The 24,169-nt window shown below is 39.9% G+C and overlaps 1 protein-coding gene across 1 annotated transcript in view; it reads left to right on the top strand.

Moving 5' to 3' along the window:
• Positions 1 to 24,169, top strand: part of MAP7D3 (MAP7 domain containing 3) — a 43,540-nt gene that overhangs the window by 13,243 nt on the left and 6,128 nt on the right. The window contains exons 3-15 of the mRNA XM_053955526.1: positions 557 to 637; positions 2,061 to 2,224; positions 4,963 to 5,077; positions 5,993 to 6,025; positions 10,437 to 10,538; positions 12,238 to 12,336; positions 12,717 to 12,815; positions 13,884 to 14,009; positions 15,878 to 16,023; positions 16,413 to 16,543; positions 17,141 to 17,385; positions 21,696 to 21,831; positions 22,987 to 23,167. Of these exons, the coding sequence (XP_053811501.1) occupies positions 557 to 637; positions 2,061 to 2,224; positions 4,963 to 5,077; positions 5,993 to 6,025; positions 10,437 to 10,538; positions 12,238 to 12,336; positions 12,717 to 12,815; positions 13,884 to 14,009; positions 15,878 to 16,023; positions 16,413 to 16,543; positions 17,141 to 17,385; positions 21,696 to 21,831; positions 22,987 to 23,167 (1,658 nt within the window). The remainder of the gene's footprint in view (positions 1 to 556; positions 638 to 2,060; positions 2,225 to 4,962; positions 5,078 to 5,992; positions 6,026 to 10,436; positions 10,539 to 12,237; positions 12,337 to 12,716; positions 12,816 to 13,883; positions 14,010 to 15,877; positions 16,024 to 16,412; positions 16,544 to 17,140; positions 17,386 to 21,695; positions 21,832 to 22,986; positions 23,168 to 24,169) is intronic.

Below are 24,169 nucleotides of genomic sequence, written 5' to 3'. Positions count from 1 at the left end.
TAACTGGGCAAGTTCCCAGCTCACTTCCTGCTGAAATTCAAGTTTTTGTACCTGCAAAGACTGCTTAAGTCTTGGTTTTGCTTAGTCTGCAAATGAGCTGTCCTACAGTGCTCTGAATGTGTCATGACAGGTGAACTATCTGTTCCCAGATGACATTTTCCTAAATTCCTGTCATTCTTGTTCATGGGAGTTAATATGTACAAGAATGAGGATCAGGGCTGAATATGGAATAGGGTATGTTCTCACACATCTGACTTCTTAGGGTTTCCTTTGACTGTCCCTATGGAAACTTTAATATCATGTCTGCTTTCTCTTGCACCTATTAAAAATAGTGTTGTGAGGGAATGGAAAGGGGGAAGAGGAGGATGTTCAGCTTTCTGTGAATTTTTCAGATGGCATCTTTAATCTCTATATAGAGTGTGCAGTGATTTGGTGGTGTGTGCATCTCTCAGGAAGTTTCATTTTCCTTTTGATGGTAAAGACTTTTGACATTTTATTTAAATTTGAATGTTCAAAGTCATTGACAATTTTGTGTCTTCAATTTTTGTTTTGACAGTGATAGATGGTTCCATGCTAAGAACAGAAGAAAGGCAAAGACTGGCCAGGGAGCGAAGAGAAGAGCGGGAAAAGCAACATGGTATTTTCATGTTTCACTTAAAATATCATTTTCTAAAATGTTTCTCTTAAAGGAATTACTGTCCCCCTTATTCCATGTTTTGTCACTTTTTGTCAGCTTGCTGGGGACAAGAGACAAGGTCTGCTCTTGGTCTTGCACCAGTGTCCATCTGTGAACCTGAATGAAGAAGTTTTTGATTTGAGAGGAGAACACTGTAGAGAATTTTAGCTTGTTGAAGCTTTATGTCAGTCCTGACCTTCCATTTCTTAGCAACCACCCAGCAAATTTAGCTAATTCCTCATTGAAAGCCTTAACAAAAACACTTTGGAAAATAGAACTTTTAGCTTAGAACTCCTTCCTATAGTCCTGAAGACTGATGTTTGAAGAATGCTGATTCAGAGAAAACCAAAAAAGATTTAGGTACTTGAATGGCTTGTTTGCCTTGAACACTGCCTCCCTTGTTTCCCAGCACACTGAAATGACTCCTGTATTGAAGTGTCAGCAGTATACACTTTATCTTAGCAGGGAATCTGAGACTAGATAACTGCAGAAAACTCTTGCCCAGCTTTTTGCTGTTTGTAATGTGAATCAGTGCATGTGTGTGTAGCAGGAGATGAAAGGGTCACAGTGTGCCCTGCAGTCCTGGGTCTTGGGCTCCCAGCTTGTGAGGAGAGATGTCTTTCTGAGCTGTATGTTTGTTTCTCAAGATAAAAGCAAAGACCCACAACAACAGGAATTATTGTGTTATCCTAATATGGGAACAGGGTAGTATTATGATGCATATAAAATTCAGAAATATTTTGGGCGCCCTATGTGTGGATGCTGCCTGTGCATTGTTGGTGTGATTATTTGGTCTCTTGGTTCATTTCTTCTGTCTGGCCATGGAAAATACTCTGTGCATTCTAGCTTTGTGTCACAGGACCTGAGGCTTCCTGTTGAACTGCTGTTGAACACAGCTGTTCCTTGGTGGAGGCTGCAGAGAATGGTGATAAACCTATTTTGAACTCCAATGCAGGAACTGTAGGGTCTTCCCATTTTGTCACTCAGTACCTTAAATATTACCATATTTTGTTCTAAAAACCAAAAAATATACAACATAAAAATTCTACTTTTTCATTTTTAATGTACTGCTTCCTTACAGAGACGTCACCATTATGTTGATAAGAAAAATGTATGCTTAATATAGGGAATATACATATCCAGATATTCCTGTCTAGACAGTAAAGCCTAGTGGCAGGCAAAGTTCTAATTCCACTTCCAGCCTGGGGACAGAATTAAAGATGAGTCTCTTGTCTGTTGTCACCTCTGCAAGCTCATCTTCCTGTACATTTTCACTTCAGGTGGTAAGAATTCTACTTGGATAGTCTCTTGCTTGAAAATTGCATTACAATATAAATGAATGGCTAAGTTTGATTTTAATTTTTTCTTAAAAATATTCTTACAGCTGCCAAAGAGACACAAATCCTTGAAAAGGAGAGAAAAGCAAAACTCCAGTATGAAAAACAGTTAGAAGAAAGGCAGAGAAAGCTAAAAGAAATGAAGCAAAAAGAGGAACAACGGAGGGCAGCAGTAGAAGAGAAGAGGAAACAAAAAATAGAGGAGGAAAAGGTAACACACATCAAAGTTCCATAGATTAAAAGATCTACATGGTTTTCCTACATTACCATGCTCTGAAGTGTTGTGAAAGAGAAACTCAGGGAAATGATGAATGTGTTAGAACATAAATGTATTTTCCATATCTACAGTGGGCTATGTAGGCACATGTTCACCTTCCCCATAGAGCTTTAGCTATAGCTGAGGAATTCAGCACTTCAGGAGCTGTGGCTGTTTCACCACTGGCTATTTTTCACATGAGCAAAGCTCCCACCCCATATTTCTAGATTTCCAAATGCCTTCAGAGCACTTCTAGAGTCTATCTGTAAATCAGAATGGGTGACAGGTCTTAGACTTCTCTTATTTCTGTCTTGCTTCCTTCTCAAGCCCTGCTGTGGCCTGAGACTCACATTCTCTTAATTCTTCTAAACCAGAATTCATTCCTGTATGATGAAAGGTGGTGATGTTATCTGTGTATTTGTCATTTGCTGCTTTGAACTGTGTAGTGACTGTTCTCACTGGCCTTTGCTCTGACTGCACATGGACAGGAGAGCAGTGTCTGAGTTTGGGACTCACTCAATGGATAGAAGCTGACAGCAGAAATAAATACATGAAGTTATTTCATCCTTTTGACAAGTAGCTCTGTTAGTGCATATGAAATGTGCAAGTTCTGAAGGGGCTCATTTCCAGGGTGTCAGCATCACCATGTGGAAGCATCATACATCTGTGCTTTCCTAAGCTGGTTGTAAGAACTTGCTTGTGGGTCATTGGTGAGGAGTTTATAAGCCTGGCTGGTTGCTCCTTTGAGTCCAGTGTTCTAGCAATCCATCTTTGCTGCCCTTTTTCACTGGCAGTATTCTACACTGGGGTTTGGTTTTCTGTAAGCAGCTCCTGGGTGTGATCAGATTGATATTCCATTTGAACTTCAATAGTTTACACTGCTGGAGAATAGAAATGTTTGGGTGGGCAGTCCAGTGCAGTGTAATTTCTTTAAGCACCTACTTTATGCAGAAAACATCTCTTCTTCTTCAAAAAGATGATCCATTACATTTTATTACATTTATTACATTTATTCATGCAGTTTTGAGGATAGTAGGTATGTTTTGAGTGGCCACCAGAGTGAATAATCAAGGAAGACAAGGACTAGCAATGAGGTGTTTACCTTGTCTTTTACTCAGCCCCTGGAGATGACCTTCTGCATAGGGTTATACATGCAGAATCTGGAAGGTGGGAAGACAGTGTGCATTTGACCTGTAAAACCTTGCCTTCAATCAGAAAATTATCTTGACTTTGGTACTCTGGCATGAGGAAAAGATACCAGCACAATACCATCTACAACCATCTATATTTGGTAGATAGAAGTGCATCAAAATAAATATTTTGTATGTATTTGTTATAATTTGTTAACAACATTGTTAACTTATTCAGCCAGGTCTTGTTTAGTTAATCTTCTAATAAGGTAGGAGCAGTAGCACAGTAGCAAATACTGTGGAAAAGGGAGTGGTTCTAAAAATCTTGAAGGCCACTAGCTGTGGTGAGGATTCAGATATCTGTCTCTCCACAGCTCCTCAGTCATTCTGCACAGCTCTGCAGCTCACTATATTATGGTCTTGAGCTCATTTCTGTCATTTGTAAAGTGAAGCCTATGTCTTTAACTCTGACTGAACAATTACTGCACTGCAGATACCTCCATGGGAATACAATCTACAGATTACATAATGTCTGGGTTACTTTGGCACCTTAGGTAAACTCTAGTTCAGGTTTCTCTAACGGAGGGGAAACTAAGCTTTATATTTCAAACAAAAACTTTTAGTTTTATGTTTTGTTAGTGAGCAGAATCCTCCGTTCCTTCCAAGTTTACATTGTGTGTTTTGCACGGTGACTTTTTTAGTTTCTGTTGTGAAATGGTGTTGAAAGAAGGTGAAAGTCTAGTGTCCCCAAGTGGGAGAAATGGCTGTATAATGAGCTCCCTTGACATCTTACTGCAGTGTATCTGCAGACAATACTGCTTCAAAAGATCACTTGGGATATAGCTGTTCCAGAAGAGAGATGTGTTGTTGACACGTGTGGAAACCTGGCTGGCAAGGAGTCTAGCATGGTTATGGTTCATTTTTATGCACAAGAGCTAAAGCTCCCCTGCAGGCAGTTACTAGTTCTGGAGACAGCAGCAAAAGCTTCTTCCAGCCCCCTTTGTCCTGCCAGCAGTGATTGCTGGGGCCTGAACTTGATTGGTCTTCTTTTGTAGTTTTGCCTTCATGTCTTGCTGTTCCCTGGTTTCATCACATCTCAATCTCTCATAATGTCAATGTCTGTTAAGACCTGGTCATTGTTTTTACAGTTCTTTGAAATTGCAAATAACTTTATACTTGGTATTTTATAATGGAGAATTTTTATCACCTTTTAGAAATAACTTCATCATAGAAATAGTTTCAAGGATAACAGATGACTTTTGCTCAGTTTGGGGTTCATCTCTATTTAGAAAATAAGTAGTGCTGTTTACTGAACAGGAAATCTGTTTGGTGGCTATTTTAAGTAAAGAGCAGAATAGATTATCTGTGCTTTAGCTCGACCTAATAATGTTTGCAGTGTTTTGAAGCCATTAATTGCCTCCAACATTCTTTGCATGATCATTTTTGTAACAAAATCCTGGTAAAACAGATTATAAATGATACTGGGCGGGGGGGGTCTGTATTTTGTTTCCTGGTGTGGCTGTGGTTAACAGTTACAAGCTTCATGGAGATGTTGTTTGGTAGGAGCGCTATGAAGCAGTTCTGCATCGCACCTTGGAACGGAGTCAGCGGCTGGAAACACGACAGAAGAGATGGTCATGGGGGGGGTCTGTAACTCCAGACTCAGAAGGCAAAACAGGTAAGCAGCACTGGTTTTAGTAGGATTGAAATCACAGAATATCCTCTGTGAGCACTGGCAGATGTGGCACTATTCACAGGGACCTGGGCATCCTTTCCTGTCTGGGATCTTAAAGCAGGATCTATGCATGGCTCATGGGAAAGTGTCATATCTGTACTTGCCCTGAAATGCTGCTCAGATTTAGAGCTATTTCTGACCTTGGGAAGAGCTGGAGAGAAGCTCCATGGGAAATACAACACATGACAGCACTGCCAGCCCTCAAACATCAGATAAGGGGAATTATGATCTGTAATAGTAAGATAATTCAGAGTCCTTCAAATGCAGTTCATGTAATGGAGTGCTAAGACTGGTGATTAAACCAAAAGTACCCAGTTGTACTCTAATATCACATCTGAAATGCTTTAAACACACCCTTGGAGTTATGGAATGCTGACTGATTATTTGAATGCCCAGTAATGGGTAAGGAAATGCATTTGACAGTCCAAGCTTCTTGGAACATGGATTCTATTCGGGATTAGGTGATGCATTTTAACAGTCTTTAATTTGAACTCAGATAATTTCCTGTTTCACAATTAACTGTTTCTGCTTGTATACATTCTGAAATAAGACCAGCAAATAAAGATTGCAGTAGAAGGTATCTTTTCATGCACTACCTAACCACCTATAAATAACATAAGTTATTGGCCAGGAATAACATAAATCCAAAAAATGCTTCAGTTCAGCCTATCCTCTGTATTGGTGGAATTGTACTGAGTATGGTACTATCATTTTCTGTCAGCTTGAGTGTGTAATATGTTTGAAAGTGCTTCGATATTAATTGTCATTATGATATGCAGCATCCCCATTTTTTGATTAACTTGCATTTTTTTGCTATTTGACCTCATGACTTAGCTTGCAAACCTTCTTCTTCTACAGAACAGCAGAGCGCAGATGAAGGTGGAACTGGTGGTATAGATTTCTAAAATTTTCTTTTTCTGTTATTTTGTACTTACTACTAACCTTTTAAGCTTGAGTTCTTCTCACACTAAGGAAAAACATCTTCTTTAGATCTTTTCCTGGATCTTGGCCAGCCGTGCAACAAATGTGATCCCTAAGTAGAAAGCAGCCCCCCTCATTTTGGCTATCCCTCCCAGCTAATTCAACTACAGCTTAAGTCATGGCATGCTGAGGGAATTTTCAGGGAAAGGCTATGTTCATATGGGTTTTTAAAGGGGTCTGGATACAGCAATTTCTGTGGGCAAGTATTTGAATATAAATTAGTTCAGTGGTCTAAGGTTTGGAGGGTTTAAGGGCAGTTTCAGACTGTTTCATTGCTTTGCAAAAATTACATTGTAGGTCTTGGTTTGTTTCCTTCTTGCTTTGGTTTACCAGCAACTGAAGTAACATTTGCAAAATCAAATGATATTTTAGTGAAACTTTGTGAAAGGGAATGGGTCTCTTGAGCAGTTTGATACTTTTTCCATGAAAGGTATTGCAAAATCAGAGCTGTCCCAATTACCTAAAGATAATTCTATACTTGAAATGTGTTTTCACTGGATTTCTGGCACTTTCTAGTGCACAGACTGGGCCATTCATAGAAATGCTTTGGATCACTGATAAATAATGTTTAATAAGCAAAATTATTTCCTGTAGCTAGATGGAGGTGAAAACTCTCAGCTGAGACCCAGCTGAATCTGAATCCTGGCAGTCTGTGCATGCCCACAGCGTTACTAATGCAGTGCAGCTGTCTGTGACACAGACAAGTGAGACTTGAAAATGCAGTGAAGGTCTGACTGAGTATGGTTAACTACTCTGGCAATGCAGCAGAAACATGTGTATTTTAGTTAACTTTTCTCTTCCCTTGCCCACACATCATGAGCCCCTAATTTTCCCCAAAATCAGGCAGTTTGGCTGGGTTGGTTTATCTGCTTTACATGTGTTCTTTGAATAAATATATAAATTCATTCACTGTATCTCACACTACCAAATATCATTTAACCTTGAAACTGGGAAACCACATTTGCCTTACATGCTTAAGAAACTGGGTTTTATTCTTCTAACAAACACAAAATAATGTTCTTTGCTCTCTCCTGACTTATGTGAGGAAATGAGCCTTGTCTGTCCTTTCCGTTGTGGAGGATCTTCAGTGCTGCTGAAGCACATTTAAGATAAAATATCTTCTTACACAAATGCTCCTGATATAATAATAAGTGCTTAACCTGTGATTTATGCATCATAATGTAACTGTGCAGACAGTTCAGGAGCAGTAGATCAATTTGGATAACTTGGCACCAATCTGGAAAAAAAATTGCTATGGAGATAAACAGGTAATGCAATGTCCTAGTCAAACCCTTGTGCATCCACATTGTTTTAAAATTGTGTTTGATTTTATGTTAGTGTTTCAAACATGAAGCTATAATCTGTAGGGTGGATAATGTGGAACCATGACTGGTTTTACATTTCTTATATTTATTCCTGTTTCAGGGTAGTTATTTTTAATTTTGGGAGCTCATTACTTAATTGTTATTGAAAATCTGCCTAAGCCATGTGGGGTACTTAAATGCAGGTGGCTTTCTAAAAAGTCCATTTTGCTTTATATTTGCACATTTTCTGGAAAGACAACAATTACCTTTTTTTTACTCTGAAAAATTACACCATATGAGCTCTTCTCCATTACATCATTGTAGCTGAATAGTGCATCTTCTCTAATTGCATGTTTTGAGCAAATTTCAATGCAATATTATACTTCCCACTGTCAAATTCTGTAGCAGATTTGGGATTAAAGTCCTATTTCTTAAAATGAGACCCATTTGGGGAACTGATTTCAAATATTCTTTAAATATTTTAGGACAAAAGGCATTCTTGTCAGTTGTAGTGCTGTGTAAAAAAAAATGCAGAATCAGATATGTCTTCCATGAACAGGGTGTGTCAACAGTAATATTTAGGAACATTGAGTGACAGAGCAGAGGTTTTGGGTGATAGAGTGCTCTGGAAAGTGAAGCCCATGTAATGGAACATTTCCCCAGCCATCAGCAGTTCTGTGGGATGTTGAGTGTGATTCATGAGACCACAGCAGGGATCCTGCTGATGGAGAAATGTAAAAATGGATGAAAGCCCCAGAGTCAAGTGTTACATTAATGGCATTGCTGTCAGTGCTAAGATGAAGCAGGCAGGGAGTGGGTCTGCCAAGAGAAATGGCCAAGCTGTGCAATAAAGCATCCTTGATGACAGTCCTGGTAAAGGGGGTGTTTTAGTGGTGCCTGCTGAACAGAACTAGAGGTTCAGGTGCATCAGGACTGGAGACATGCTATTAGAATAGAAATGGGGCTGCCAGAGCCTCTCCTTGCTAAATAAAGAGCTTCCTTGTCCTAGTAGAAATTTGGAAGGAAGTGAGAGACAGCTGATCTTATTTCATGTGGCCTTATGTTATCCAGCCTCAGGCAATGCTGCAGCACCCTGTCTCAGTGAAACCCTGGGAGGATTGAAAGCTTCTCACTCTGAGTGATTTTCTTAAGATCCCATGTTTTCCAGTTCCTTGCCCAGTTCCAAGTCCTGCTGCATGGCAGACATGTGCTTTCTTCAGCTCTACTGCTGCAGTTTGCTTTCCCCCTTCCATTAGAAAAATAGAGAAGTTGGTGTCACATGGGCTGTGTGCTTCTTGCATTTCAAACCCCTTGGTGGAGGTTTTCTAACATTCCCCCAAAGAAGGTATTTGGGGTACTTTTTCAAATGGTGCTACATAGGCAGGATATTGCTGGTTGTCTTCTAAAGCTTTTTTTTTTCCTAGAGAAAGGAGCTTTATAGTTTGCAGAAGCTGTTCTGTGAATCAGGGAAGAAATTGAGGCCATCTGATCATGCAGATGTATTGATTGAAAAAGCATTGACCTCTGTTCCTGGGTCCTAGTAGGTGATAGACCAAATCTCAGATTTCGTACAAGTGCTGAAGTGCTAAATTGAACCAAGAGAAATTTGTGTGAAGTGTCTCTGTGATGTTTGGAGGCCTTGGACTCAGTTGAGTTCAGGCAGGAGCCAGGATTTCCTTTAAAGAGCAGACACTAGAGGGTAGCCTTCCCCTTCAAAAACACCCGAATACATGGATTATGAGCTTCCTGATTTTCGTATATAAAACCTCTTAAGGCTGTTTAGTTATCCCAGTTCTCGGACTCCATTCATAAAATGCCCCCCCCCCTTTTTTTTTTCTTCTTCATTTTTTTATGTTGGGAAAACATCTACTAAGCTCAGATCTTAATTTCTAATCTAGATTCAGTAGATCTCCCTTATCCCATGGGGACTTTGCTCTTGTTCACTGTCCCAAGAGCTTCCCATAGACTGTCCATAGGAATCCTTATATCCTGGCTCTGGCTATAAGGGGCTGTTGTAGCATGCTGGCAAAGGGAAAAGATGTTGCCTCTGTGGTGAGTAGTGCTGCTGTATCCTTTGGTATTTATGCACTAATGAGTTCAGATTAATCATCTTTGCTGTGCAGTGTGTCAGTAAAATCAATTACTTGTATTAGATTTATAGAATTCCGTGTGTTTGTTGTGCTGGTCTGCACCACTCTGTGTATGTTAATGTTTTCTGCTTACTGAGTTTCTGTAGCAACAGGTACATGGTTTTCCAAGGCTTTCACACTGTGGAGTAGTGTTCATCCTGAAAGTACATTATTTGAAATTAAAAAGCAGGTATTGATCTGCCTTGTAATAAACTTGCAGTTCTGCCACAAAAGATGTGATTTTTATGCGTCTGTATGTATTTGTATACATATACAAAAAAATTAATGCCTCTTGTGGCAGTTTTTTTATGAAAAAATTCAGATTTGATAGGAAACATTATCTTAAGAGTAGCTTTTAGAGAAAAATTGGCAATTTCTAAAATACAGCAACCTTTGTGAAGCAATCAAAAATAGGAATGCTTTCTTGCCTTTCCTTAGGACTTGGTTTTATTCCTCCAAAATAATTTGTTTTGGTTTGGATTTATTAACTAGTGATTAAAAAACTGTTTGACATACCTATGTGGCAAGAATGAAAAAAGAAATCTTCCAGATTTTGTTGTTATTTTCTGTGTCTTGCCAGTCTGGTAACAACAGACAACCTCAGTAGCTTTTGTCTTTACATGTTAGGAGCATGGGGTTTAAAAGTCCCTTTTTTGCACACATATGCATAAATCCTAGTATGACTCCACTAAACTCTACTTTTTCTGTGCCTGTCCCAGCTGGTGCTAATGGTATCAAGCCTGTTCAAAGGAAAACAAAATTTTGTGTTTGTCATCAGACAAACGTGGTAATAGCTTTCAGGATGTAATACCTGGAGAGTGAGCTCTCAGCAAGGTGTGAAAGTCTCAGTATGAGGGTGAGTTCTAAAGTTATCACTTCTCTCCACAGCCAGCAAACGCTCGCCCTCCACAGCCAACCTCAAACAGGCAGAGGCTGCTGTGAGCAAATGCCTGTCCTCGTCTGCAGCTCTTCTAAATGCCTCAGATCGAAGTAAGTGGGGGTGTGTGGCTGCTGGGAGCAGGGCACTGTTCAACTGTGCCTGGGGAGGAGACAGGAGGTGGAATGAAAAATCCTCCCTCCTCCCCTGCTGTGTGACTCACTTCATATTTGGATCTCTGATGCATTTCATGCAATTTGTTAATCCAGCCTGACTGTTCAGGGCTTTGACCCAGTTGATGTGATCTCTGTTAGAGGAGAAGAGCGATGGTAAAAACTGCTGTTTTTTTTATTTTTTATTTCTATAATTCTGTTACTAAAGTCAAATCTTGGTAAATGATTCACAGATAATTTCCCATCATCTCTATGGATTTGCATGCCTTAATTCACACACTAAAATTTCAGCAAAATAGACATAGTATGAAAATAAAGTTTGCCTTTTTCTGTTAGACAGCTTCAGTCATTTGATTGCCAATGAGAGGGGGAAAAAATCAATTTTGATAAGGAATTGTCCTAATATACTTGTTAAGATAAATAAAAACTATTTGTTGGAGCACATACTTTGGCTTGTTCTAGCATGAGATTTTGTTATTTGGGATCTTCCCAGAGTTTCATATGAACCTGCCTATATCGCAAATATGGAAGATTTTGCTTTTGCTTGTTTGTTTGTCTCAAATGATGAATAAGCTAAAAGCTGTTTAATACAAAAGCAGATTCAGCTAAGTCTGTGCTGCAGTGCTCTGCCAGTTTGCAGCCTCTGATCAAGCAAACTGAGCTAAAAGAATCCCTGACACAGACACAGCTAAAGGTGGTTTTGCTGGTTCGTGTTGGAAGGTGATGCAGCAGAAAAATTTGTGCTCATCCACTCTGTGCCTGGTAGGGAAATTAGTGACTATATTTATACTGGCAGGGGCTCTGAGTCACTGGAGGCTGCTTGTGATTTTAAATTATATTTATATATTATGTGTCTGCAGGGTTCAGCTCTGGATATGAGTCAGAAGCAGGGCTGTAAAGTACAAATTAAACCTCTTTCAAAGGAAATCACTAATTATCAACTAATTGGGATTGCTTTCAAACTTATTGTCATACCCTGAAATCCTTTGTGAATCCTTAGTCACTTTGGAGAAAATATTCTCAGGTGGCTTGAAATACAACAAATTTGGACAGGACTCCAAGTGATCTATATGATCAGGATGTAGAGGGTGACTTAGAGTGATCCTATGCTCTCAATCTGACACTTGGGGAGAGCTGTCTGTTTGGTAAAAAGATGGGTAAATTCACAGGATGTTAAATACAGTCCCAAAATGAACCAGATTGCTTCTGTTGTGCATGTGTGCCTGGGAGGGCAAAGGAGCAGAATGTGGAAATGAGAAAATGATGCTTGTCCTGGATCAGTGGAGTATCTCCAGTTACCACTGTGTTAATTCTAGGCTCACTCATACTCATAGAGACTGTGAGCAGTTGTCTTTTAAAATTCTCATGTATTTTAAAGGTGTACAAGGATGGCCTCAGTAGGTCAAACAAGAATCTGTTGTGGCTGACATCCTGCTACTGTGATCAGAAACATGCAGAAATAAAAAAAAGTAATGCTTTATATAAAGTGGTTCTTCCCTGATCCAGTTTTTCTGCTTCTGAAGAATTCAATATTATAAAGCAACTTAATCATTCCTCTCTCTCTTAGGGAAGTGGGGCAGGTGTTGGAGGGGACCTCTGGGCTTTTCAGCATAATTAATCCATGCACTTTCACTTCCAGGTACCACAAAGAGAAGTGCCTCATTAAACAGACTGAGTAACAAAGTCCCTCCACATTCCCAGCAGTCAGCACCCAAAGGTTCGCAGGTGGAACAGAAAGGTGCTAGAAACCAGTTTGTTTTGAGAATTGGGAGGCAGTAAATGGGATATTCAAAGATGACTTTAAACCATGTCCCAGTTCCATTATAAATGTTTGCACTCAGGCATTCATGCAGTCTGTGCACTGTGGCATAAATATCACTATGCACATTGCAGTGCCAGATATTGGGTAACTGTCTCCAAACCAGCCTTATTCCTCTGAAATGTGGAAGGGTGGGGGGAAAGTAGACAAATGGTAGCCAAACCATTTAACTCATGAGAAAATATTGCTTCATAATGATACACTGATGGTTTTAGCTGATTCGTAAAAGCAAAGCATGGGATGGCAATTTAGAAAATCATATCTTGTTAAAAATAATCTTCCTTACGCTTGGTCTCTAGGAGGAACAGAAAAGAAGAGGAGCACATCTTTGAGTAGAATGAGTAGTAAACCCCAATCCTCTCCAGAGCTAGAAAAAGTGAAAAAGGAAGAAAAACCAGGTGGTTGTTTCATAAAACTGAATATTTTTTTTAAAGCCTTTAAAGTTTGGATAGGCTTGATTTCACTAGTTTCCTAGGTTCTTAAATTTCTTTTTAATGGCTTTTTAGTTACCCAGTGTTAAATATAAAATTGTATAAGTTAAAGTTTTACTTCTGGACAGAAAAAGAAATCCTCTAAGGCGGCCTTAGTCTTTATTAAATGGCACTGCAAGTAGATAGCAACATGTGTCTGCTTAAGAAAGCAATCTATTTGAGAGCTGGTAGATTGAAGGGTCAGAAATGGTAAAAATGTCACTGATCTGTTCACTTCTTAGTTAAATCTTACCTTTGCTTTTTTAAGTTCCTTTTCATTATTCAGTTTAGAAGTAACTTCTCTGTTCCTGCTGCTGACATAAACCATGTGCATGCAGAAGGAAGAAACCTGTTCTCACTTCAGTCTCTTTTGGTCTGTGTATTCCACACTAGGTTACAAATAACCTCTTTCCTGGGAGCTCCTCCTAAACCTGAGGAATAGCACCTTGTCTAACGTGTTTTTCCCTCTGAGTTAACAATTCTGAAACTTTCCTTTTTAGCAGCTGTTGCCAACAGTTGAAATTATTTCTGCTTCAGAATCTTTCCTGTATGAGAGAATGTTGGGTGCTGTCCATGTGAATCTGTGTGTGCAGGCGATGCTTGACCATAACTGCTGGCTTTGACTTGCAAGCCTTCTGTTTATTATGTCAAAACAGCCTTTCCTGCAATCTCGAGAATGTAGCTCTGAAGAGCTCAGTCAAAAAGGTCTCATACTTTGACTGGATTCAGCATTCACCTCTGTTGTACACGTGCCAGTCTGCACATTAAAATGACTTGTACTAAGCAAGGCAAGAACAAGAAGTGCAGCATAAGAGATTGCAATGTTTAACCTTTCTGTGCTTTTAGTTTGGAATTCCCCCTCCATGACTTCAGTATTGTTCTTCCAAAACTATTACGATTTGCAACAATGCTCAGTCTTCCTTTGCTTTGTACTGCTTGTCTTTTCCATGATACGATTTCATGTTGGATCCTTTTTGGTTTGTTCCTGTCGTCCAGCTCGTCGCTCCCAGCTCAGTCCCCTGGACAGTAGCGTAATCAGCCGCCTCCTCGCCCCCACACAGGCCTCCCTAGCTAGGAGTAAAAGTGCTGCTACCTTGTCGGCTGATGGACAGGACCCCTCAGGTAACAGGAGGGCAGCAAAGCCTCAAGATCTTACACACTTGCTCTTCAAGCAAGGACTTAGATGGTAGCTGCTAACTGTGCTACACTTCTGTCTGAATCAGACAGTTGTGTGTAATATTACTTACCTGGTGTTTTCTGTGCTCATTAATAGCAAATTCATATGCTATGTTGCATGTTTACTTTACAAAACCATATAATAATATTGGCTTTTAAACTCCAGTGCTGGTTTACTTGCTCTGCAGAGAACCAGATGCTGGTGTTCATTCTGGGGATTTTGTGTGTGGTTTTTAACTGACAGAGATCTGCATTTGTACCCTCGACTCAATCTGAGACGTTCTGGTTAGAGCAGTACTAGGTTATGAAAGGGAAAAAAAAAAAAGAAAAAACCAAGCAAACCTATAATTTCAAAGTGCAAAACTTAAATTTCTTTAGGGGAAGAAAATCTTGCAGGAACATGACAACAGAGTTACCTTAAGATAAGTACAGGGAACCCTGAGCTGGCTTTGTTCAGCTGGTAGGAGAAGTCAAGGTATAACAGAAGACAGAAACCCTGGCTGACTCGAGCAGTTTGTGTTGGTCCAGACTGACCTGATATGTCCACACCAGGCTCAGTAGAGCAGGAATTTGCATCGTGGGCAAGCCCCCCTAGCTGCATCCCACATGTCCTGGAATTGTTACTGGTTGATTAATAATGACCCAGTAAATGCATCTCTGGAAGCAATGTGGAGTCCTTTCTCTTCTTTTACCTTCAACTTGTGTTCCCAGTTTTGCCTGTTTCTTCTTTAATATGAAATCACATCTTTATTTTTTATCGTACACCATTTCACTTGGTCCTTATCAGTAATGGTGACATTTCCACACTGTTCCCCTTGCCTCATAACCAGTTTTTATTTTTTGGTTTGTAGTCAATAGTCATATTTTTACACACCTGTGTATGTGCTTCTTTTATTTTACCATGAATTCTTCAGTTCATGTCATGTGGGGAAATGCCATCTTTTTTTCTGTTACTGTTAGCATGTAACACTCACTATTGCTGAATTAAAGATACATTTTTTTAAGTTTATTTAGAGGTACTTTTTTCATTTCAGTAGAAAAGTACCTGTGCTTTAACACAACCTGTGCACAAACAGAATGCAGGTCTCCTTGCACAAATGCTGCAAATACAAAAATAAAATGTATTTTCCATAAAGTTACAAAAGTAAGTGCTGCATTTGTCACAATTTATTTTAATTATAGAAGAATCCAATATCTAATTTTAGAATATTTTTGCATCTATATGTGTTTATCTGTCTGTGATCATGTTAGTAAAAAAGTAAATAAGATAAAATTTCTTCCAGTATCTTATATGTGAAGAGATTGACACTTCAGGTCAGAAAGGTATCATAGTTAAATAGTTAACCTTTTTGTCTTGATAGATTTTTTTTACACCACCTTTGAAAAGAAGGAAGGTTTCCTCCTTGAGTATAGAGGAAACATGCTTGAAATCTGACCCTGTCATGAAGAAATTGTCAGGAAAGATGCTAAGCCATTGAAACGGAAGCATTTGTGATCGAATGCAACTTGACTAAAATTAAAGTAATGCTGCTCTACTGCAAACTTGGTCCATTTTTGGAAAAGCATTTTATTTTTATCTATTCCAGACTGCTGCTTTCAGAGTGTTTATTCTTGGTGCTGTTGCTTCCCAAGTACTAATTGTGTGGTGGTGTCTGTCCGTGACCCGTTGCACTGTGCACTGCCTGCGGTGTTTCCCTGTATGGTTTCTAACACACACAATCTCTCTTTCTCTTTTTCTCCCTCTTCCTTCTCTCCTGTTCTTATGCTGTGCACTTGGTTCTTGTTTTGTCTTGTCAAATTCCTAACTTTTATAGAATCTCACCTCTGTCCTCGTTCAGCTTCAGCCAGTTCCATCAATTCCCCAGTCCCAGCTCCTAAAGTGCCGGTGCGCAGCCGTAGCATCGACAGATTGAAGTCCTCTGTGTCTTCATCTGATGCAAGTTCACCTGATTCAACCCAGGTTTGTTGAAAACCCACAGGAATTAAGTTTCTATTAATCTGGGGGGTTGGAACAGCTCAGGATGGGATCCTGTTTCCCCTCTTTGCTGCTGCTTTCAATAAGCATTAATGAAATGTACAGTAGCATTTGCCTAAAAATAGAGAGTATTAAAAGAAAATTGGAATTTTATGGTACTTGATCTCTCTTGTATCTTGAATCTTGTATCTTGCTGCTTATGGTTCCCAAACTTTAATTTATATAAAAATTAAACACGGACTAGGTCTGTGTTTTGGAACATAAAGGAAATTCAAAGTGTGTCTTGTTGACCACTTGCTTGTGGAAATAGCAGCTCCTTTGTCTGCAATGTATTCTAGAGAGTCAGCAGTATTGTGTTTTTGTGTATCTTCTAGAAATCAGAGACAGAAAAACCATCCCCAGGTTCTGGCTTGAGGCGCCCTCCCTCACCGTCCGTGTCTGCCCGTAGAAGATCCCCCTCTCCTGCTAATTTGGTGAAGCGTCCTCCATCCCCTTCTGCAGTCAGGTACGTGCCCAGGTTAAACCTCTTCTGCTGTCAGATACGTGTAAACACCTTTTATTCAGCACAAAATGAAGGCTTCTTCCTGTCTCAAGACAGCTGACTTGTTAGAGTTTGGATGACCTGTGCTATGCTGTGTTTGTACAGAAAAGTCTTCTTTTTGGGTCCAATTTCCCTTTCCCAAAGTAGGGATGCAGCTTTTACTTCAACCTTAGTTGTGTAGACAAAACACACCCTGATCTTCTGTGCAGTCTGTGCACTAAAACCAACAAAAGCCTGCAAACTTTTGAATAAAGTGATCCACCTGTATTAGCATAGGAAGTTTCTTGGATAGGAATCATGAGGTTCGTCCTAGATGTGGAGTAAATGGAGATCTGGGCTAGCAGTCCTGTTTTGATGTTAGCCCCTAAGTAGCAAGGCTGGTTGCCCAAGGTGTCTTGGAATCTTGATTTGAGTTTTATGGGGAAGGCACCAGTAATTTGTGGGTGCAATTATTTTGAAAGTGAGATATGTAATATAAACTAAACAAAGGAGACTGCTGTCCTCAGGCGCGTGGTTGAGATTTTCATTGTTCACTCTGAAAAATATTCTTTATTTCAACAGACAGAAGACTCGCCCACCTTCACCTGGTGTGTCTAAACAAAGGCCACCATCTCCTACTCCAGTCTCTAAATCAGCACCCATCCAGCGTCCATCTCTCACACCAAGTGTTATAAACATTACCAAAAAGAAACCTGAAGCAGAGAGCAAACCAAAGGATAAGAGCACAGAAGGAATAGGACAAGATCAAGGTGCTTCCCCAGCCTTGGAGAGGGATGCAGGAGCAGCTAGCACAAAGACCAAAGAAGGTGGGTGTTTCTCAATGTCTGACTCACTCCTGCTCCAGGCCTCTCCAGTGTGTGCTAGGAGTGGGGAAACAACTGGCTCATGAGGCAGAGCCCTGGAGGGTGGGATGTTTTAAGGCAGAAGCTGTTCATTGCTCATTATATAATAGTTTTTCCATGGTGTGACTTTAGGATGTGAATTTTAATGCAGTAATTGGTTTATTTGACTTAGAGATTTAAGTCAGGAGCTTTCAATATTACTACTTGTATTGTAATTTTAAGAAAAGCAGAAATCCTCTTTGCCTTTTGGGCTTCAGCTGCTCTAGCTCAGGGATCTACTAGCTTAAGTTTGTAAAGTCAATAGTTAAACTACACAAAGGTCTTCCAGTTCAGTTGGTAGTTCTTAAAACGCTCCTGTAGAGACCTTCTTGGAGGACAAAATCAGCTCCTGTTCATCACAGGATGAGAGAGAGTTTTTGCAATGCTTGAAGGCTGCCTTGGCCTAAGTTCCAGTGAGTGTGTAATCATTGCTGCCTTGGGAAGAGTGATCAGTTCACAAGACACACTGAGAAGTTATCCTGGTAGATTAAGGAGAGCCATATACCAGATAAGTAATTAGTGTTCTAGTCCTCTTCATTGTGCCACGTGAGCCTGGCCTCTGTCCCTGGGGAAAATGCCAGCTGCCATCTCCAACAGAATCTGGGAGAGCCTTCTGATGAGGTCTGGCAGGCAATACACTGTGCAGAAGGACTTAGGGGACCCTTGACAGGAAAAAGAGGGATCTTTAGAATGTAAGTTAGAGCCAGTGGGCAGTACTGGGGGTGAATCCCTCACACACCAGGTAAGTGGCAACATGTGCTTGCTGCACGTTACTGCATGTGCGGTTCCTGTGTGCTTCCCTGGGCTGTTCCTCTTCTCTGCCACTTCTGAGGCTCCTTCTGATATGGCTTCTGTTGGATGTGAAGAAGTGTCATTCATCTGAAGAACTCATGGTAGAGCTCTCTGGGCATGTGTTCCTGTGGAAGGAAGCCTGGCTGTCAGAGGTGGATGTTTGTACGAAGTCGCACATCTGTCTTTGGTGTCCCGTCCTTTGTCTTTGCAGTCAGAACATCCATCCCTCAGTGTGCTACCATAATATGGATACATGTCTTGTGTGCCTCAGAGCATCATCACTGTTGATCAATGTCATCAGCTGGCTGAAGCCTCCATAACAATGTGTCCTAGTCCTGTATCTTCCAGTTGTTCTGGAACAAGAACCTCTGTCCATGTTCCTTGGATGCCTGATCTGTCTCCTCTCTACACTGACTTCTGAAACTGTATTAACCCAGTTTATCTGTTTTCCTTTTAGCTTATTTCTAATTTCAAAATAATCATCTTTGTAGTGATTCCTACTGGGGCTGGACAAAGCTCTTTTTCTCTGTTTGACACATAGAACAAAAGGAAATAGTGGGCATGTTCTTCAAAATAAGAGATTATTTAATTTCTCTCTTTGAATGTTTTGGTACACTGCAATATTGCTATGTGAGCCAAAATCTTTTTTCTTAAGAAGTTGCTTTCAGTTTTCAAGGCAATTTTCATTTTATAGGTCTGTGTCAGCAGTTCACCCCATGGGTTGGTGCAATTCCCTGTCCCAGACAGCTTCTGAAGTCAGAGCACACCAGTGAATGGCATGTGGCAAATCAGTCTCTAGGTCTTGTAGGTTTAGCCTACTTTCAGCTTTGTGCACTTGTATCTTCATCTCCTTCAAACTGAACTTGTTTGCCTGTTGCTGACAGCAATCAAGTTTTTGTCTTGTTTTTTGTGTCTTCCTACTGCAATATACTCTTCCGCAGTAAAACACTTTTTATTTTTCAGTGACTGGAGCAGTTGTCATTTCTGGCAGCAGCCTCTCGCAGCTTCTCTGAGAATTAAAAGGCTTGTTCAACTTAAAGCATAAGAAGTGCTCCTTCATGAGCTCTCACCTTATGCATGATGATAGGTAATAAACTATCATGGAGCCTCACATTTTGTATCTGGGTATTGAAGGCTTTGAAATATGACTCCTAGATTAATTGTGAATTAATTACTTACCTTGAAATCTGTTGGAATCTTCCCTCCATCCAGCTAGTACTACATTTTGCAAGTGTTCAGAGATTGTTTCTCTTGCCTTTTTCTGTCTTTCCCCTTCCCTTACAAAAAGGGAAGTCCTTTGATAAAAAGACTGTTCTTACCAGTAATGACTAGGAGTACAAGGAAAAGGAAGCTGAGTGTAAAAGACTGCCTGAATTTTCTTAAGGTGTGTTATCAATCATGTTGGGAAATCTCATGTCCTGCCGTGTGGAAACAACCTGTACAGGGGTACATGGAGATGAAAACAGTATTGAAATAACCATATGGAAATCATCAATAAAACTGCAGAAGTGAAAAGGCAGTGGAAAGGTCCCCAACCCTTTCTTCTTTTTTCCCCCTGTTCTTTCCATATCTGCAGTGTTCTGAACTGTTGTGACTAATTTTCTTCTGTCAGTACCTGATATTATACTTAAGCTGTCACCATGCTGTAACACTAGAACTTAAGTCTAAAACCTTTAGACTTCTTGCTGTGCATTAGGTTGTCTTATTTAGGTTCAGTTTTGAGGAGGGGAGATAGGTTAAACCTGACATTAAATGTCAAGCAGATTTGATACAACTGGGAGAGATTGCAAATGTGCAACAACAAATGGCCTCTGCTGTGAAAAGTGAGTAGTCTGAACAGAAAGTACACTCATATGACAGAGGAAGAGAGAGACATTTTGACTTCTTCATGGCTGTACACTGGCAACAGTAAATGAAACCTAGTAAATTACAGAATATTGGAAGAAAAACATCTGCATGTCTTGAATAGGCAGATCTGCTAATGGTTTTTGTAAATGCAAAATGGTCTTTCTTGCTCAGGAGGAGGAGGACCTCTTTTGACTGAGTTCAAATTTGGAACAGTCATGGCTGATTTTTGTTAGTACCAACATCACTGCAACTTTTTCCCACATCAGAAGTAATGTGTTGTCTGGGGAGGTGGTGTTTTCTCAGCTTTGGATAAATCTAAATGTTAGAACACTCTCTATGCCTGCACTACATCAGTGCTGAAATGCTTTTCCTAGGACTGCAAGAATTTTTATGCACAAAAGACAGCCATGATTCAGCTGCTGAGAGTTTGCTGTGTGTAATTATACCCTGCAGCTGCAGGTAGTGATTACGTGTCCATGGGGCCTAAGCAGCTTTTCAGGTATTAAAGTTCCTAATGATGACCTTGTGTTTTGAATGATTTGTCTTCAGGTCAGAAGTAAAACAAGTGGTCAAACCCTGATGTCATAGTTCATTAAAATTACCTTGACTTCAAGGCTTTATAAATGTTAAGCAAACATACATGTGCTGATTTGTGAAATGTTCAGGAGAAAGGCAGGTCCTCACCAAAATTATGATGCTGCTGCTCTGCTGACATCAAGAGCTGATTCTCTGCATATTCAGATGATGAGCTCTTAAATCACATTCAAACTGAACTATTTCTAGGGAATGGGAATAACTGATAGAAATTAGAGTTCTTTCAGAGCAGCTGGATGGCAGGATGGTTCTGTTTTGACTTTTTTCCTGATGTTAATTTGTAATAGTGCCTCTGATGTTCAGACACCAGGCAGGTCATGAAGAAGCATAAACAGCAGGACCTGCAAAGATCTACTCACCTGGTGGTTGAAGCTGTTTTGATCTCCATGTAAATTTAAAATTGATTTGTTGCTGATGTGTAGAAATATGGTATTACTGAAGTCATTAGAATGTGCCTTCAGGGCCAGATAAAATGACGATCATTTGCACTCTTAAGATACTCTGTAAATATAAAGCCATGAATGTTAATGTTATGAAACAAGAAAAAGAAAAGAATGATAATTTCTTCTTTAGGGTCCTGTGCATTCAGGTTTATTAGAAGGAAGTGAAAGGTATTTCCTAAAGTAGCTTTTTTTTTTCCCAGTTTTCTTCTCACTGTTCAAGCATTACAGAAATAAGGGTGTCTTGTCAGAGACATGTTTTTAAATGCTGTAATAATTGGAGAGTATCTTTAAGTGTATCATCTGGAATATGGCTGGATCACTGTTGAAATGAGCTGTTACTCTTTCAGTGTCAGTGAGATATTGTGGCTCTGCCCCTTCAGGGCTCCCCTTTGGCTCTTGCAGGCCTGTTACAGATAAAGGTGCAATCACTGTGTGATAAGCACTGATGGAAAAGGTACTGAATCAGGTGGCCATAAGATCTCATCTCACCGAGATAACATCTTTCATAATTTTAAGTTCCTGGAACTTGCTAACAACAGGTTCTTTTAACCTTTGCAGAATCAGGTAGCAAAACAGTAGCAGGGACCACCACAGCTGAAGAAGCTGCTAAAATTCTGACAGAGAAGCGACGTCTGGCACGGGAGCAAAGAGAGCGTGAAGACCAAGAAAGAATTCAGAGACAAGAAGAGGAAAGGTAACAACTGAGAGGAAGGAAGGGATGCTTTCATTGGTGGGGTATGGTTGGAAAGAACACTCCAGCTGTATATGTTTTCTAAGTTTTTATTTAAGTTCCTGCAAATGTTAATACAGTTCCTGAAGCTGAGAGGCACTGGCACCAACCTGGTACAGGTTAGCGTAACATCAGTTTGTATCTCAGTACATATGTAATGCACAGTCCCTGTGAAGTCACTGTTTCTTTTTCCTTCCAGGCACCAATGGGGCTTTTGTTTGTTTCACAACTAGAATGTGCTTTTTGCACCACTTGTGTTTGGTTTGTTTGTATTTGGTTTGAAAGAGTCAAACTCTCTGTATCAAACCTCCCTTTGATCAGCTTAGGCAGTGGTTTGATGGTACATTAAATCTCACTTTAGTGATATGAAATATGGATCAGGAATATTACAGGCAAGTAATTCAAAGTGGTAAATCAGTGTGCATTTGGCTCACTGTATAGAAGTTGTTAAAATAAATAGCTAAGTTAGTGCTGACTAACTTTATTCTAGGTCAGGGGTCACCTGCCTTCTATAAATAGGGTGGAATGTCAGATTTTGTCTGTTTCCCAGGTGTGGATATGAAGCTGTCAGAAACTTGCATATAATCTGCTCTAGAAATATGTCATCAGATCTGCCCTGTATGTCTGCAAGAGCTGGCAGTATGCACCTTCAGTGTATCTCTGAATTCAGGCTATAGAAGAAAGAGTCTTTTAGGAAATCCCACTAAATTTATGTTTGACAGTGATTATATTCATGTCATGGTTGCAGCTGGTTTTTATTAAATGGTCATTGCTTAATCCAGCTCTCAATCAAACATGTTTGCCTTGTATCCTGTCTTCCTCTGTTATCCTTAAACAAAGAGTTAATTTAAGAGCAAATTAACTCTTTGCTAATTAAGTAAATTGCCTTGACTTAATTAGCAAAGAGCTTTTACTCACAGATAATTTCTTCCAAGTTATTCAAGTTTTTGCTTTGATAAGTCTGGATGGTGGCATTTCTAAATCCACACCAGAAAGTGTCTTTATGCAGTTATTTCTGACTGGACTGCCTTGAACTTTCTTACTTTCCTACTCTTGTCTCTTGTGCATGCACAATTTATAGAAATAAATACCCAGTAATCTGTACCTTGGAAATTCTAGAATCAGAGAAGAAGAAATGGCCAGGAGAGCAACTGAGGAAAAAGCACGACGGGAGGAGGAGCTCCGGAAGCAGGAGGAGGAAAGGAGAGTGACTTACGGAGAGCAGCAGAGACAAGCTGAAGAGGAGCGGATCCGCCGGGAACAGGAGGAGCAGGAAAAACTCGCAGAGCTTCAGCAGCAGGTCTGTGGCTCCAGCTGTGTTCCTGGAAGAAGCTGCTGCTGTGGTTTCAAGAGGGTTGCCTTTGATTTTTCTTTCACAGAATGGTTTTGACAAATCTCTGTCAGGCATGACGTGAGGCTGAGTTCATCCTGTCTTGAGATGGATTTGAGACTGTCTGTAGGTCTTTCCTTGCCCTGGTCTCTGTGATTTTTTTTTTCCCCCCTAGCATTTAATAAATTCAAGTGTGGGCAGAAGCAGCTATTTTGGGATATATTTTTTAGTCATCAGGAATGCTCTTTTGCATATGTAAAATATTTGTACTGAGCCCCCTTAACCAGCAGACTGCTATGAGTTACAAGAAGATGGTCTGTCAGGAAGGTAATCTGGTTTGTTCTGATTCCTCTCAAAGAAGGACTGGTAGTGTTTCCAAGTCTGCTTTTCCTGTTGCTGAATAGTCTTCCACAGCAAGTACCTTTGCAAAGGCATACTTTGAACTGAAGGGAGCAGCTCTGCAGAAAGCAGGCTTTCCTTCAATTAGATTAATTCTGAAAATTAAAGCAGTTTTACATTGAAATTATTTGTGTTCAAAGAGCTGTGAATGGCTTTGCCGTGTGTCTGGATATTTCTTTAAATGTTTGTTAACCACAATTACTCAGAGTGTTAACTATGTTTCTATCTTCTTTCCAGTCATACTGGAAAAGATTTTCCAGTGTAGGAGGAGTAGAAGATGTTCAGCAACAAGTGTCTTGGTAGCAATACCTGACTGCCAAGATTTTTAAGTTAACCTTGACACATTTAGAATTTAATTGCTGTCTTGTTACTTTATAGATTATCCTCGTTGGTCCCGAAGTTTAGTCTGAACATCAACATTCAGTAGCTGAGCAGCATTCAGAACATTTGCCTTACCTCAGTATAGTTGGTTTCAGTTTCTGAATGTCATAGTAATGTATATTTCATGTCAGTAACTAGGTAATTGACATTTAGTTGTGTTGTGTGGTCATATTAAGTAGTGATTGTCTGATT

The sequence above is a fragment of the Vidua chalybeata genome, chromosome 14 (assembly GCF_026979565.1).
Source record: "Vidua chalybeata isolate OUT-0048 chromosome 14, bVidCha1 merged haplotype, whole genome shotgun sequence".
Taxonomy (NCBI): domain Eukaryota; kingdom Metazoa; phylum Chordata; class Aves; order Passeriformes; family Viduidae; genus Vidua; species Vidua chalybeata.
This window is presented reverse-complemented; position numbering and strand designations above follow the sequence as displayed.